Below are 18,101 nucleotides of genomic sequence, written 5' to 3' on the forward strand. Positions count from 1 at the left end.
TTGTTTACCTTAAACATTAGCATATAAACTCATATCAAACTAAGCAGAAGGAAATATATCATAGGTCATTTTATTAAACTAGTCCCAACCTGCATTTATAACTATCTCAAAATCATCTCAAAGGAGTGTTTGAAATGGAGTTATTTTTAAAAATTACTTTGACAGTGATAAAAGTATACATTAAAAGCATTATAATTAAAATTATTCAGTATCTGTAAAATATTAATAAGTGAGAATGACTCTCAGTCCATATGATCTTTGAAAAAACACAAAACATGCTACAAATGTTCAAACCTTTTAAATTTTTGTACAAAATAAAATAAATACTCTTTACCATCTCACCTTAATAGCTTTGATGGCAGCTTTAGTAATAAGAATCATCTTTGCACGAGAAATAGGAGGTTTCATCTCCATCAATGAGAAGAGCTAACATGGTGGGGTGGAGAGAAGAGAGAAACCAAAAATCATAAAACACAAGTAACTGAAATGCAACTCTGTCACTACAGACCTTTTGATGAACTCTTTCCATCCCAGTTAAATGCTAAATAGCTCCAGAACAAAAAACTAATTAGTTCAAATAACAGTGCAAGTTGTAAAGCTATTTCTGAAATTATGTCACACTTTTAAAGTGTAATATGTTCCAAACTGCACTCATGTTATAAAAATGACTGATCAGACTATTCCGTGCTCTTCATATGAAGCTGAAACCTGTATCTCAGGCAATTCTCCAGACTTTTGTAGTCAAAATGCACTCTAGTCTCTGCCACCACTCAGGGGACTGCAGATATACACCCGTTGTCCATCATGTTCCTCATCCATCTGCCCGCAAAGAAGCAATGACAGGTACCATGTTTCCCCTACCCTGCCAAAAAGGACACTCGCTCCAATATCCTGTTCACCTGGGACTGCAGAGCTGAAAAGAAGCACCTTCTGGCATTTACCAGCAGGCAGGGGACAAAGGGCTGATGGGTGAAGGGTTTTTATGTATATGTGTGCATGTTTTATTTTAATATACTATAATCTGCTTTGAGGATCATTCAATTGAAAGGCAGGATAGAAATCTTATAAATAATGAATTAATGAAACAACAGGAACTCACATGAGAGGGTGCAGAAGTCCCAAAATCTATCTGGGGGCGGAATTAAGGAGGCAATTTCCACCCTCACCCCACCCAAAAAAAGGAAACACAGCTCAATGAGGACTGAACATGCTAAGTTGCCACAGAATGCTGAGGGGGAATAGCTGGAAGTCTGAACAAAAGCACTTGGCACTGCAATGTTTTGTCCCACAGGTTCCCTCAAATAATCAAGTGCCTATCAGTTTGGAGGTGAAATGGGACCAACCAAAAACAAGATATAGGTTTCTACATATTCTGGGGACTCCCTAGGAACACAGAAGTATTTAAGTTTGTAAACTAAAATAACAATAAAAAGAATTGTAAACCCACAAAACAGGCTGCCAATGGTTTCTGAGCTTCCAAGACGTCCAGAATGGCAGGTGAGGAAGAGAGAAAGGAAGGAGGTCAGAAGAAGCGTCAATTGGCCGGCTCAAGTTCCTAACAGCTTTGTCTTCTGGGAGTGGGGAAGACTAGGGTTGCAGAGCTTGTATATGCCATGAGGTTAAAAAAAAACTCCCTTCCCTCCACTATGTAGAGATGTTTTGTAACTTTCGTAATATATAATGCCGCAATATATATATATTGGAAGCAGGCATTTAGAAAATGAAGACAGTAATGATGCTAGTTTCCAGACATGCTGCTGTATATCCTCTTGGGGAAAAGAGGCCAGCTAACAAGAAAACAATCTCAGAAAGCAAATAAGAGATTCAACAGAAAGAGAGGCACCAAATTTCAGCAGAACAGTTAGAAGCAGGACTAGGATTTAGCCAAATCCCCACTTATAACTTGCCAGTCTAAATCCATAATAAATATTGATACGAGATCCTCATACACTGTAAATAATTAAAAAGCAACCACACATTATTAGACAAAAGTTTACTTTAACAGCTTTTTATTCATTCACAGTAGCACACTTGAATCAAAATAGCCTCAATAAATTGCGTCCTTAAGTTTGTCCTCTAAAACTGCCTAAGGATTAACTCAACCAAAGCTTTCATTTATACATTTACTTGTTAAAGTTTGCAGGGCCCCCCCTTTTGTAATATCATGTTGGTATTTAGAGGCTAGAAGAACAGTATTCAATGGTTTTACATTAATATACAAATGCCAGAGTAAAAAAGCCATGCTGTTAAAAGACATCCGCCTTCAGCTAAGTAAGCGATTAGTACAAGCAACTCTCATTTTGTGTGCATCACTGCAAACCCAGAAGTAGCAGGAAAAGGGGGCATAATGGGGCAGGGTGGCCAGAATGGGGCAGGTTTATGTGTACTCCGCCAATGTGCACAATGACTTGGAACTGAACTCCCGTGCGAAACAGGTGTTGCCTGTGCTACCTATGTTTGTGTCCAAAACCAGTCCACCATCACATAACGGCTGTCAGTGAAAATACTTCCTCCTAACTCCTAAACCAAGTTTTAAAAAATCAACATTCCTAATAGCAAACTCAGGTTGCTTAGTACCAACAAAACAGGAGCCAAAAAAGGACCACTGAGAAACTACAGGGAGATTATCAGCAAACTGAGGTAAAACCCAATGATCACAGAAGTACATTTTGCGCAACGGGGGAAGGGGAACAACATAACAGCCCAGCAGCAATTTCATATTGTGTGCTGTATGGGGGCGGGGGAACCAGAGAACTGGGCAGCAGGAGTGAACTAGCCTACATTTATGGTATCCTGATGGAGAACATGGCTGGGCAGCCCCTGAAAAGGGACACCCTTGTTAAGGGCGTAAGACAAAACAAAACATTTGTAGGTCTCACTTGCTATGCTCAAAAGCAAACAAAAAGAAAGGTTATATCCTTGGCTTTCTAGAATATCGAACCACTGCTGAAAGAATAAAGCCAGGATAAGATCACATACTTGTATAAAAAATAAGAACCTTACCATTTTAGGATCAGATTAAACATTAAAAGGGCCATGTGGCTGCTTGTTGAGAGCTACACCCCCACTATTCCCCAGTAACATCCTGTAGATGAAGATGCATGGCATCATCATGCTCACATTTCCTGCCCTACTCCACTAGAAGTCACACATCTTCAGCAGTATACAGGCAACCAGTACAATTCTTGTAAAACCAGTGTTATACGGTTACAATGGTACACTGCTCAGCACTCTGAAGGCTGAATTCTGCATTAGTTGCAGCTTCCAAAGTTGCAGCTTCTTCAGAAATAGCAGCATATACAGAACATAATACAAACAAAAGATTACTAATGCATAGGTTAAAATAAGAACACAAGAGCCTGCAGAACCAGGCCAATGCCCATGTAGTCCAGCATCCTGTTCTCACAGCGACCACCCAGATGCCTATGGAATGCCAAAAAGCAGAACCTGAATACAGCAGTGATCTCTTCACTTGCGATTCCCAGCAACTGGCATGCAAGGTCATACTGCCTTCAACAGCGTATGTAAGTTACTGTGGCCAGGCTAGCTCAGTTCATAAACAGTAGGACCTGACAAAGCAGCTACAGCTGGAAAAAGACACCACGTGCCACCAATGCCACCCAGCATCAAGTGCCAATGCTGGAACCAGGAGTACCTCAAACTATGAACCTACTCCTTCAAGGCGACTGCAATCCAATCTGTAACAGGTTGTCTATCTACTTCCCAGACACATGAGCTGCCTACACACACACACACACACACACACACACACACACACACACACCCTCCATCTCAGGATTCAGTCTCAGTTTAAAATTACTCCCAGAATAATCTACAGGAGTCAAAATCAATATATAAGCTTATAAAACCCCAGTATATATATAACTTTAAAATACCTTTCTTTTCCAGTTATAACATTCAGTTACCCAGCAAAACTGAATGTTTTAATCATTGGTAAGATTTTGCACAAAATTTACAAATTTGGATTGGGTCTCTTTGTGGCCTCAATTTCATCTACAAAATATATGCAAACCATCAGCAACCTCACTCTGAACAAGAGGCCAGATTTAAGGGTAACAATCAAATATATTCCTTCAAAAGAATCAATAAAGCCCTCAGACAGCCCCCAATTACCAGTGTGAGAGAATGTGGAACCTGTGTGTGTCCTGTAGCTTATGTTTACCAAAATCTTTCCCATGTTTCATGCCATATGAGAATGTTTCAATAACAAACTATTGGTCCTATTCAGAGCAAGACATCCAATGAGGCAATATGTACCATCCAAACCCAAGCATGGCATAAAATTCTGGTTATGATTCCACCAGAAACTAACAACTCATTTACAGGGTTCTGCATGGAATAAAAGTGAGACTTTTTTCACCAGCATGCCATTAGCAAAGGAATTAGCAATGAAAAGCTTAGGTCTGACTGGTACACTGAAAATCAGAACTCTCCCTCCCCCCACCCCCCACCCCAGTTCTTTCTTACTGAGAATTGTCAGCATCAGCAGTTTTAATGTCTGTTAAAGGACCATGATTCTCCTTTCTTCAATGCATATTGAGCAATTTCAGACCAGAATGCCAAGCCTGAGATTGTTCTTTATTATAATAAAACTAAAGGTGACATAAGATGGTTTTCATATACTTCCATGATCCAACTGTAGCCAAAGGTGGGTTTCTTTTTCCAAATACTTTACAGTATATGTTTAAATACACGTTTTGGGAAAGCTGAATAAACCACAATGGTGTGAACATCCCAAAAGATGTTTCTTCTCAGTAGGCCTTATCCCAAGGTCAATACCAACTTTGGGATGTGTCTAGAAACATGGTCAGCTTATCTGGAACATCAAGACAGGCAGCCTCAGAAATGGAAGGCCTGCTTTCCACTGCTAGCATCTACAGAGAAATGTGTCATCTCCGGAGTCGATGCAATGACAGAAAATCAGAGCCACGCTGTTTTATGTAACTTTTTTCTGTCCTACACGCGCCATTGCAAAACGTGATGGTGTATATATTGCTCAAGCAGTATGTACTATGACTGCCAGTTCTATAAAATGCTTTTGTTATTACATGTAATTTGTAATTACTTATTATTGCACTGCTATAGTGATATATCATTTTTCGTTTAGTCGTGTAAAACTCTTCGTGACCCCATGGACCAGAGCACGCCAGGCACTCCTGTCTTCCACTGCCTCCCTCAGTTTGGTCAAACTCATGTTCGTAGCTTCAAGAACACTGTACAACCATCTCGCCCTCTGTCGTCCCCTTCTCCTTGTGCTCTCCATCTTTCCCAACATCAGGGTCTTTTCCAGGGAGTCTTCTCTTCTCATGAGGTGGCCAAAGTATTGGAGCCTCAGCTTCACAATCTGTCCTTTCAGTGAGCACTCAGGGCTGATTTCCTTAAGAATGGAGAGGTTTGATCTGCTTGCAGTCCATGGGACTCTCAAGAGTCTCCTCCAACACCATAATTCAAAAGCATCAATTCTTCGGTGATCAGCCTTCTTTATGGTAAGCATACAATGGTACAATACTGAAGTTCTTAAAACTGTGGGGTTACTTAGTTCCAACACACTGTCTGGTTTTGTATCTTAAACTATAGGGTACCCTTCACCTTGATGACTTATGTGCACCGTTTTTTACTTGAAAATGGTGTCATGCTTAATAACTTCCACCAGGTTTATTTGCATCACTTCCTAGATGTATACTTAATCTCAAACCCAGATTGAAAGTCAGTATTTCTATCAACTGAGGGTTAATCATCTGCGTTCCCCACTAAACAAATTAATCAAGATAAAAACCACACTGCCAGTACATATTCAAGTGTAACAGCAATACTGAGTTAGTTTTCACTGCTCTGACTTCCACACATTTTTAGAAAATACTCTTAATCAAAGCTAAACAGATTAACAACATTCCCCAAGTGTCTGTTATAGTATCAAAAGTATGTTCCTCCAGGTACTGCTAGTGAGACTAATACTTTTAAGACAGACTTCCATTTTCTCCTGCTGTTGTTCTACTGACAGTGAAATCTTGCATTGTAATGGCAAGCTTTCAAGATTAAGAAAACTGCTATATTCAGATGAGTGGAAGATGAGGGAAATGGAAGTCTCCTCTCTCCTACACAATGCTAAGGTGGCATGAAGGAAATCTCTTTCTCCTCCCTCCCTATACCACTAGGAATGAGAAGAGTGAGTCACTGAGGAGCAAAGTACAGTACGAGATGCAGAATCTAGAGTCATCCAGTGAAGCTGAGATTCAGAACAGAAAAAAGGAAGCATTTCTTTGCATGGTGGATACATAATTTGTGGAATTCGCTACCAGAATGTGTAGTGATAGCCACCAACTTGGATAGCTTTAAAATGAAATTAGATAAATTTATAGAAGATAAGGCTACGAATGGCTACTTGTAGTGATGACTATTACCTCCAGTCTTGGAGGTAGCATTTATATTAATATCAGTTGCTGGGGAACACGAGTGGAAGAATGTTATTGCACTTGTGCCCTAATTGTTGGCTTTCCATAGGATTCTGATTGTCCATTGTAGAAACATAATGCTGATTTAGACTGATACAACAGGACTCTTACGTTCTTTCGAGGGCAAGCATCTGAGTCAGGGATTGTTTGATCTGAGTGGAAGAAGCAGCTGCAGAAAAAGAATTGTCTGGAGAGTACATTTAGGATCTATTCAAACTTCCTTGTTGTAGAAAAAAGTCCTCTGGTCTGTGAGCTGAGGAAATGTGATCACAGCTGGGGAAGCTTGCTTCTCAACTGTAGGAAAAAGGATATGTGAGGATTGAAGCTCCTTCCACTTCCTGGTTCAGCCCTGGGTGTCCCATCTTCACAAATCCAAAAGCGATACAAGATGGAGTAATGTTTCGAAGGTAATGACATGATTTTTAAGGAAATATAGATTTGCAAGGAATCCCTGCTCTTTTAATACTAAATATGAAAGGACAGTTGCAGTAGTTCAGTTTGGGGCATGCATGGAATAGATTTAGTAAAGGAGTATCTGGCAACCTTGAGTTTTCAGCTATATGATCATGAACAGCATACTGGTAGTATGGGCAGGGCTTGCATTGTCCAACAAGGATTTACAGAAAAAATAATTCCCACTTCTGGTGGCAATACTTTCTTTTTGAAGAAGAGACTTGAAAGTTTATATCCAGCCACATAAATTCCACTGGTGCACACCACTCTAGCCTCATAGCCAAAGTAGAAGAAAACTGCTCATTTTTAGAGCTTCTAAGGTATGTGGTTTTTTTTACAGTGTGGAACAACCTATAGCAACAACCAGATTAGACTGGCATCATGGACATCAGAGAAGACACATGTGTTAAGCTGACTGTGAAGGAAATTCAACAACACACATTTTAGCACCAATTTTCTGCCTTTGCTAGCTCCTTCTGCCTGAATCCATGCCTTACTCCATTTTGTATCTTTTTGCACACTTATGATTACTTCATTAGGACATGTTTGATGTGCTCATACACAGCAGAACTACAAGTCATTTATTTGTTCCATTCCATTTAAGGAACACACAAGATAGTTTACAACAGGGGTGGCCAACTTCCAAGAGACTGCGATCTACTCACAGAATTAAAAACTGGCAGTGATCTACCCGTTGTTGAGCTTTTTGGGGGGAGGAGGAAAGCCCCGTTTTTAGGGGGTTCGGGATGCATAAGTTGCTTAGCTTTGGGAGGAGGGCACAACGTTTTTACATTATTTTGGGGTCAAATAAAATAGCAACTCACCAAAGGATCGCTGGGGGGAAAACAGCCTTGGTTTGTAAACTCCGTCTTCTGGTGCATGGGTACTGACAACGACAGTGTCCCTGGATCATTTAGCACCTCTCTTGAAAGAATTGCACTGGCTACCTATTTGTTACAAAGTCTAACTGATGATGAATTTTGAATATAAAGTCTTAAACACTTTTTTGAGCTTTTTGAGGTGTGGTTTTTTAAATTTTCAATGTGTATAAATTTTATGATTTTCAATGTGTATAAATTTTATGATTTCAAACCAGCTTAGGGCTCAACTACCTGAAAGAACACCTCTCCTGCCCAATTATATTCTGTTCTGGATCTGAGATCACCAGGCACACAGTTTTATGTTACAGTATCATCAGTGGGAGTTTGGTTCACTGGAAACCAGAACAGGGCTTTCTCTGCAGTGGCACCCTGGTTCTGGAATGCTCTCTTGCCTGAATTCAGGCAGGCTCCTACACTGAGCTGTTTTCAGTGACAGTTTAAAACATTTCTGTTCTTCCAAACCTTTGAACAACAGCAGTGAGCTTTTATTTTTGTTTTGTGAGAAATACTGTGGGGTTGGTTTTTTTTACTATTTATGCTTAAAGGTTTTTTATTCATTTACTGTTGTGGTTATCTACTGAATTTTTTGCACAGAGTACATATTCTGTAACATTAGTGTAAGGGGTTAGATATAGGTTTTTTATCTATCTTTCTATAAAAATACTAATCTAGGAATACTGGCATAATCAGAGCTAAGCTATGTTCAGAAGTCCCTGGTTAAAATGTCACCTGCCCTGTGCCATAATATTCCCATTCACCCTGAGTACCCTCCCCCCCCTACAGTTTTAAAGGATTACATAAAGCAAGACATATATAGTATTTTGAACAGTCAAAATTAGTATACTAAGAGAAGATCCACACTATATTTTAAAGTCCATGCAACACACATGACTTCCTCCAAAGAATTTTGGGAATTATAGTTTTGCCCTACAAAACTAGCTAGAATTTCTATCACCCTTAAGAAACTACAGCTCCCAGCATCCCACGGAAAGTCGTGTGCTTTAAATGAGCATTGGATGTGCTTTAAATGTATTGTGCAGATCTGCACGAACACAGAAGTATTAGTATTGGTTCAGCATTCTGTATTCAAGCAGAAACAACCAGACACTTCTAAACTATCAAGCAGGACTTAAAAGCTACAGCCTTAACCTACTGCTCACCTCCCCAGCAACTGGTGTTCAAAACCACACTGCCCATAAATGTGGACATGTCATTTATTTATTATAACAAATATTGTTGACAGACCAGTCCTCCATAAATTTCTCCAATGCCCTTTTAAACCATCCAAGTTGCGGGCCATTTCAACTTTTGATAGCAGCGAATTTAATACATTAATAAAATGTTGTGTGAAAATGCACTTCCTTTTGTCTGTTCAAAATCTACTGTCAATCACTTTTACAGCTCAAACTCGAGTTCTATTATTATGAGGGGGTAAAGTTTCTATCTGTTCTCACCAAAGCATTACTGATGTTTCAAAAAACAAACCACCCGACTTATTTAGTAAGCCCTAAGAGATGGGAAATCATCACTATTCAACAAAGGTTTTCACTTCCTACAGAACACAGGGTACAGATCTGAAAACAGAAGACTGTTCAAGACATGATGACAAGCTGGAGGACATTTAAGTATGAAAATGGTTGAAGTTTTTGTTATTTATTTCCTTTCCTTCACCCTAAGGTCAGATCACATTAAAACACAGTATTAAAAACAGCTTAAAACAACTTACAATAACAGTAATAAAGTGTGTCCTAAAATATATAACTCATGTCAAAAGCCAGGATAGAGGTGGCTCTTTAGCATTCATTCTCCAGAAGCTGTATAATGGTGACAGACACACCGCTATGGAGAGAGTTCCACAGCTTCCAGGCCGCCACCATCACCCTGCTGATCTCAGCACCTAAGAGGGTCTGTAAGGAAGGAGGCAATCTTTCAGGTATTTGGGGTCTGAGTCATTTAGTGCTTTAAACACTAATGTGAGTGCCTTGAATTAGGCCCAGAAATGAACTGGCAACAAGTGCAGTTGGGTTAAATTGGGGTTGTACGAGACCTAAATGGACCCCAACCAGTAATCTAGCTGTTGCATTTTGGGCCAACTGAAGCTTTGTGGTCAGCTTCAAGAGCGGTCCCATGCAGAGCTCATTGCAAGAATCCAATCAGGAAGTTACTAAAGCATGAAGTACAGTGGCTAAGTCATCTCTGTCCAAAAAGGATCGTAGCTGGCAAACCAGCTGGAGTTGAAAACAGGCATTCCTAGTCTCCAATATTCCCTGAGTCTCCAATGTTGAATCCAGGAGCACTCCAGAACTGTTAATCTGTTCATTCCAGGGGAAGCCACTTCCCCACCTCTTAGACAAAAGAACCTGGGGCACATAACACCTTACTGTTTTCAGGATTCAGTCTCAGTTTAATAGCCCATGTCCAACCCATTACTGCCTCCAAGCACTGGTCTAACACCTCAACCACCTTTCCTGATTCAGATGAAACAGAGCCAGTGTTAAATAGAGCTAAAAGAACAAATCATAACAAACAGAATGACGGATCTTTATTCTAGGGAAAATAAGATGGAAGGCAAGTGTAAATAGGCTGCTATCAGCTTCCAAATATTGAAAATGATAAAAACTATTTTTTTTAATTGCATAAGGAAAGAAACAGAAAATGTTTTAAATATTTATTTGTATTTTATTTATTAAATGTGTATACCACCCTTCATCTGAAGATCTCAGGATAGTTCACAGAATAAAACCACAAAGTACATAATACAAAACAAGAACAAAACAAACCAGTACCCCACAAACACAATACAGCAAATATAAGAAGAGGTTGCAATTAGGAAATAGGTTTTGCCTTCCTCACCTTGAAATACCACAAGTGCTACATCATTTGTGTTAATTTATCTAACATCTAATTGCCAACCATATCCTAACTATATTTATCCCCAGCACAAAAATGTTATCTATGGTATTAACGAAAAGCACTATATATAATACAACAGATATTACAGCACCTTATATTGACTGCTGTCAGCAGGAAGTATCCAAAACCAGTACCTTCGGATATCACCACTGGAATACCCACTGTTCTGTTACTATTGTGTGTTAGATAAGAGCATCCCCAGAAGCATCCAGATTTCAAGTAAACTATCACCTAATTCTATTTCTGTTACCCCAAGAGCAGGGGTAGGCAACCTAAGGCCCATGGGCCGGATGCGGCCCATGCCTTCTCAATCTGGCCTGCGGACAGTCCGGGAATCAGCGTGTTTTTACAGGAGTAGAATGTGTCCTTTTATTTAAAATGCATCTCTGTGTTATTTTTAGGGCATAGGAATTTGTGTTCATTCCCCCCCCCCCAAAAAAAATAGTCCGGCTCACCACATGGTCTGAGGGACTGTGCACTGGCACACAACTGGAAAAGGTTGCTGACCACTGCCCAAGAGGAATATAGTGTCTAGATGTCAAAAGCTGAATACACGGTATTGGAGGGGATACTATCAATGAAGATTTCTGGTGTCCTCCAAATGTTTTAGACTACAGCTCTAATCAGGCCCACCCATCAGACCCTAACTATGTTCAGGAATGATGGGAATTGTAGGACAGCAACATCTAGAAATGAGTAGGGGTTCAAGCACTTGAATCACTGGGTGTCCTCCAACTTTAGAGTCCCACAATATGTAAATAAATTTCACTTTATGGAAAAGAGAACACATATCCACAACAGATGCTAGAATATGTATGTACTCTGAATTATTTAAAATTTTAAGCCCATTACTGCTCCATTTTATTTTCAATTTATACCTTATTTCTCAGGGTTTAAGACAACCCTTTATGACAACACAAAATATGTGATTATGGCATCTGGGCCACAGTCAGACCTAAAATGTAAACAAGCTATAAAAATGTTCAAAAAGTGAAAATCTGCACAGTAAAGTTGAGCTTTTTCTTTTTCTAGTTTTGCCCCCCAAAATTAGACATTTTTGAGCTTTCCTGAGCTAACTCGGCAAAAACAACACTGCCAACATCAGCTACCATACGTCCAGATTTCCCTGGACATTTAGCCGATTTCTACACAGACACTGCTTGCGGCTCCAATATTCTGGATACGGCAACCCTTGACAGAAAGGAGTTTTCCATAAAGTTTCTATGGTTGCAATCCAAGGCACAATTAGAATTATACTCCACTCAAACCAGTAGGATTTAGGTCTAAGAATAAGTTACCAAGCATCACTATTTATTCTGGTCTTAGGAAACAATCATTTTACTATTTCTCTGAAAGATAAAGCCTACACAATATATGTTAAATTTGTGGCCATGTAAAATGCCACAATGGCTTGCATTTTTCTTGGCTCTCTTTTTCTTCAGTGCTACAATGATGCTCCACAGGTCTCATTCTTCCATTTATATCTAAACACAGAATATCAGAGCAGTACAGAGAACTCTGAAGACAGCAGCCACATACCTGTACTATGATCTCTACCAAGGTGAAGCAAAGAGGTCAGCATAGCCACTTCCTGGCTTTCTGCCATAACACAATGCATGAAGATGCAGTAGCCATTCTAACACTTAGCTGAACATTTTGAGTACAGTGGTACCTAGGGGTAAATACACTTCAGGTTACAGACTCCGCTAACCCAGAAATATTGCCTCAGGTTAAGAAATTTGCTTCAGGATGAGAACAGAAATTGTGCAGCAGCAGCGCAGCAGGCCCCATTAGCTAAAGTGGTGCTTCAGGTTAAGAACAGTTTCAGGTTAAGAACAGACCTCCGGAACAAATTAAGTACTTAACCCGAGGTACCACTGTACTTCATCTCAGGAGCTCACACACAGTAATCTTAGAAAACACTCTAAAATAATACTTACTACCCCAAGCAATTAAGCAACTGTTCATTCTCTTTATGGAAATCTTACACAAACTGTAATGCTTTTTCTAAAGTTGATGATGATAGCATTTATAAAGTTTTACATACAACACTGAAAAGAATCCATTTGTTAATTGAACACATCCCATACACACCCAGCACATGCACTACAAGTTCTACTGAAGTTACCCAAAATACTTTTCATGCAACTGAGCATTTATAGGTCTGTGTTAAGACAAATTAGTAGTACTGAACAAGCCCCAGGTGGCAAACTGAACCTGCCACTTATGCATAGCTGTTTTGATATTTCGTATAGGGTTGTGTAGGACCCAAAGAAAGACAACCAGAGGTGTGTATGGCTGTCATAATGCTGTGCTTAAATGAAGGGCAATATTCTGAAGCTTAAAGTACTCTTTCAGTTCTGAACATTAAGTTTCGTAACTGGATGTTTAACTGGAAGGCCACTGATATGCCCAAATATAAAAGCATTTACAGTGAGCAAACTTTACAGAGTTTTCTGTTCAAAAAGCATATACAGTGATTTAAACATTAAAGTCTACTTTATGTCCATGTAAACCTGCATTTATGCACACTTTGATTTATCTGGTTATCTGCAGCAGAAATCACATTAAGTTGTAAATTTGCTGCAATCTTTATGTAGTTTAATAACACTTGTATCCATTTTCCAGAATACCACAGCAGTACACAGAAACCTTTTAGAGAAGTAGCAATGTTAGTCCGCTGAAACAGACTTTTATGAATGTCAACTGTTAATACACTAAAACACTAGCAGCAGCCATTCAGTTTCAATGCGATTCACCAGACACTTCAGCTCGGAATTCTTCTGGCATTCTGTTGTGAGAATATGCCCAATGTTACCTTTAAAAAGCAAGTTTCTGATGTTGGCTAGGAACTCTCTGCTCCTTGAGATCAATTCCCTCACTTTTCCTGCCCACCACAACCAGTCCTGAAAAGAAGGGGGAAATCTTCCGGATTTTCTATTCACACTCGCGCCATATGCACGCTAATTTGAAAACCGTGTACATTATCTAAGATATAATCAGTGGGGTAGCTTTTATTCATTGCTAGATTCTGCAACGCAAGGGGTTCGCACAGTATCACAGAAACAGTTGGGATGGTAACTTTAAATACAAAACTTTTTGATGGGTCGCGTAATAGGGCTGGAAATAACATGCCCTCGAGACGCCTAATCTCTTCGCACGTCCCGGATCTTCATCATCAAATGGCTGCAAGAAAAAGGCCAGAAACTTCCTCTTCACTCCGCCGCCACCCCGCACCGCGATCTCCTCGAAGTGCGCGCTCGCCCACAGACACAGAAACACACACACACAGACACACACACACACACACACGCCCAATATACTTAGGCCCCCTTCCTCCCCACCTACAGCGAAGCGCTACCCGGCACGCGCGCATTACTTCCATTCCCGGCCTCTCCCTTGGCCTACAGGGCTGACCTTAAACAGCCCGGCCGGGTCTCCCCAGCAGCCGGGCCCGGGATAGAGGACCTGGGAAGTGTGGCGAAAGTTCTTAGGCCCCCTTCGAGCTTGAGGGAAGTCGCGTGTGCAGCGGAGGGGAAGGGGGCTGAGAGGAAAGCGGCCCCTGAAGCTCCGCGTCACCCGACGCAGCGCCGCCGCCCACACGCCGGGCCCAGGAGAGGCCGCCGCACACCGAAGGGCGCTGGCAACTCTTTCCCGTCGGCTGCTCCGCCTCAGACCAGGCCTGCGAACTCCGGCCTCCAGTCCCAGGCTCCAGAGCGGTATCAGCCGCCGCCAGCCGCTCCCAACCCCCCACCCCCAACAGCCGGGGCCTACCCGTCCCGCGCTCCCTTGCCGGGCCCCGTCCCCACCTCTTGGTTGAAGGCGTTCACAGCCTCCATGGCTGTGGCTCGGCGGCCTCTTGCTACCGCGCGCGGAGGAGCCCCGGAGGAAGCGGCGGGACGTCGTTCTCGTCGGCCTCCCGCCTTCAGGGCCTCGGCGCTACCATGTCCGTTTGGCGGCAGCCCGCAGCGCGTCTCGTTGGCGAGGCAGCCGCGCAGACTGTCTCCCCTTCAGCGGGACGGCGGCGCCCACGCCGCGAACAGCACCCTGGGATAGCGCAGGCCTCCGGGCTGCGCGCCACCCATCGGAAGAAAGGAGAGCTGCGGACCAAACCCCGCCCCCGGAGACGGGCATATCAACGAACAAGCGCGCGCGTGCGCGTGAGGAGGGCCACGTGACAGCGCTCGCCCTTTTGCCTCGCGCCCAACGCTTTCATCGCCTGTTTCCGGACACTTCCCACCACCCCAGATGTCGACCTCGCTTTAAGTCTTGGGAAAGGCAGCGAGTTGAATCCTCCGCGCTTTAACTGAAAAGGGGCTGGACTTTGTGCCAAATGAAACGTGAATGCAGCCTCAGAGTTGCCCATTTCATCCCGCCTGCGCCATAATAATAATAATTTATACCCCGCCCAACTGGCTGAGTTTCCCCAGCCACTCTGGGCGGCTTCCAATCAAGTGTTAAAAGCAATACATACAGCATAAAAGTCAATATTGGCTAGGGTGGTTTTTCGAAGCAAGCAGCAACCGTGGCTTCCCAGGTATCCTTGCAAGCATAAGAAGGCAACGCAGAGCAGAAGGAAGAGCCTTCAGAAATGTGTACAGCAGCTGAGGGGAGTAGTGTTCCTACTGTGACATAGGAAGATGACAGCGGCTTCTGATAAATAAATGCCCCCATTTTCATTACTCAAACTTGGGATGGTATAGCTGCAGTTGCACAGAACTAAACATATTGAGGTTTTACTGCCTTAAAAATGGAACGAGTTCAGAAGCGATGTGTCAGACTCTCATGCTTTGCTTTCATTCATTGTCAGCAGAATGTAACAGGGAGCCTTTAATCAGAACACTCTTCTAGTCTGCTACTGAGGCAAGACAACGCTCCAGCACACCCACTGCCACACCTGCAAATGTAAAGGAAAGGTAGAGCTGTGTGCCACCAGCATACTGCTGACAACACACTTCAAAATTCTGCATGACCCCACCCAGTGGCTTCATATAGATATTAAACATGGGGAATAGAATTGAACCCTGAGGGACTCCACAACAAGGGACCCCATGGTGCCAAATAGCACTCCCCAAGCATCACCCGTTGAAGACAACCAACCAAGCAGGATTGGAACCACAGCAAAGCAGTTCTACCCACCCACAACTCAGATAGGCCTTCCAGGAGGAAACCATGGTAGATGGTATCAAAAACCACTAATAGTATGAGAAACATTAACAGAGATAGAGTACCTCTGTACTACTTCTGACAGAGGTCATAATAAAACAACAACAACAACAACAACAATAATAATAATAGGTATTATTATTTATACCCTGCCCATCTGGGTTTCCCCAGTCACTCTGGGCGGCTCCCAACAAAATTAAAAGCATAATAAAACATCAAACATTAAAAACCTCCCTAAACAGTGCTCCCTTCAAATGTCTTCTAAAAGTCAGATAGTTGTTAATTTCATTGACATCTAATGGGAGGGCGTAGGAAGAGGGGCGGTGGGGGCGGACCACCCTGGGTGCAGTCACTGAGGGGGTGACATTTGACGTGCCACCCACCCACAACTCACAAGCCTACCCCGAGCTGTTGAGGTAAGGAGGAAGCTGTGCTGCTTTGCTGGCGGCATTCCCCCCTTCCCCCTTCATTTTGACAGCTTGGGGAACGCTTGGGAGTCGTGGGCAGGTGGCGTGCTGAATGTCCGCCATGAGCAGCTTGCTCTGCCCCCGTGAGTGGCTTGCTCCGCCGCTGTCTGCAAGGCGTGCCGAGCCGCTATCTTGTGCCTGGGAGGGCACCCTCCGTGCCCTTCCTGGGCAGCGTGGGCATATGCTCCACCGCTGTCCACATGGCGGGCAGCACTACCGAAAATGCAATCGGAGCAGTTTCTGTGCCAAAAGCAGACCCACATTAGTCTCCTCCACAAGTGTTTGGGGTGGAATCTAGACACATATAAAAATGATGTGTAAATTTTTTTAAAAAAAGGTTTTGAAAAATATATTGAATTTCCCATAAACTCCCCATTGCCATCTAGTGTCACATTTGTATAATGTACCTAAAACGCACTTAAAATGTTATATTTGCTGCTGTATAGCTGAGTCACTATCTGATCAGCAATGTGATAGGAATTCTGAGGTCTTAGATATATGGTAATGTTCATAAGCATACCAAGCATGTACATAGATCAGCACAGGAAGACCGACATGGAACCATTTTGACTCCTAAACTGAGCAAATGTTTTCTCTGCAAGCTCAAACTGGGAAACCTCCCTATTGTCTCTTTCCTCACAAATCCTGTCTTAAAGGCACATTTAAGATATGAATAGGGTGTGAGCCTGTGACCTGGCCCAGGAACTAAGTATTTATCACTACAAAAGAATGGCCAGGCTCCCCAGGCAATCCAATACAGTTACCTGCCAGACAGGAGAAAAACAACAACAGGAGAAAAACAACATTCAAATTTCTGTTTAGACCGCCTTTTCTGTGATGTAGGTATGATGTATCTGGGGGGTGGTCTTAGGTTACACCCCTTCTGTGATGTATGTATGATATTTCTGGGGGTGGTCTTGATCTACAGGGTGGCAATTTCAAAACTCTTTTTAAGGCCTTGCGCACCATTTTTCTGGGTTCCTCCTCTCCTGCGGGTTAGGGGAGCACCCTGTTGCAACAGATCAATAAAGATCAAGCTTACTAGGTGCTTTGCTTCTCAATATTCTCTGGTTAGCCTCTGTTATCTTCTCCTACCTATAGGGAACCTATGTAAGGACTCTATATGGGCTCTTGGATACCCCATAGGGGAAAAGGGCAATTTTTGTTTACAACAGCAACTACCTGCTCAAGAATCTTGCTCAAGAAGGGGACATTAGCCACTGGCAGGTAGTTGCTTAGGTTCTCAGAATGTAGGGATGGTTTCTTAAATGTTTAGTGCTTTGGCAATTGATGTGTGTAATTTATTCCCATTATCTTTTAGTTTTCCTCAGGTAACTTTAGTTTACTTTCCTTTTGTGCCTGGGTCCATGTCTGTAATCCTGTTACCTCCAAAAGGCAGTTTATAAAGCTAGTAAAGCAGGCTGGTCTACAGTTCTGCAAGCACCTAGAGTAGAAGAGTAAGATTTATATTACTGAATAGACTTTATTCAGGCTGGAGATTCAAGCCTGGAAGAAGTAATTCCTCTGCTAATCTGCTATTTCTGAAATTTGCAAGCTATCAAAATAGACACTGGAATAATTCTATAGAGATTTGCTACTTTTTGAAGTGATATTGTGAGTGAGATGAATCAGACAAAAAAACTGAGGGACAACTAGCTGTGGTTCACTATGGTTGTCTCGGGATGAAATGATGTGGATAACCTATTAAACTGAGTTATTCCCATGAATTCATACTGTTGCATGCCTCC

General features: G+C 42.1%; 1 protein-coding gene across 2 annotated transcripts in view; it reads right to left on the reverse strand.

Moving 5' to 3' along the window:
* SCAF4 (SR-related CTD associated factor 4) overlaps window positions 1-14,772 on the reverse strand; it is a 43,169-nt gene extending 28,397 nt beyond the window's left edge. Inside the window, exons 1-2 of one of the 2 annotated variants that reach the window (XM_081859265.1) lie at window positions 14,530-14,772; window positions 343-426 (exon numbers count right to left, since the gene is read on the reverse strand). In XM_081859265.1, the coding sequence (XP_081715391.1) occupies window positions 343-426; window positions 14,530-14,559 (114 nt within the window). In that variant the 5' untranslated portion in view covers window positions 14,560-14,772. The remainder of the gene's footprint in view (window positions 1-342; window positions 427-14,529) is intronic. The other variant, XM_081859264.1, reaches the window with a different exon arrangement.
* Between the last annotated feature and the right edge of the window lie 3,329 nt (window positions 14,773-18,101).

Source organism: Podarcis erhardii (assembly GCF_964252035.2).
Source record: "Podarcis erhardii genome assembly, chromosome: 4".
Taxonomy (NCBI): Eukaryota; Metazoa; Chordata; class Lepidosauria; order Squamata; family Lacertidae; genus Podarcis; species Podarcis erhardii.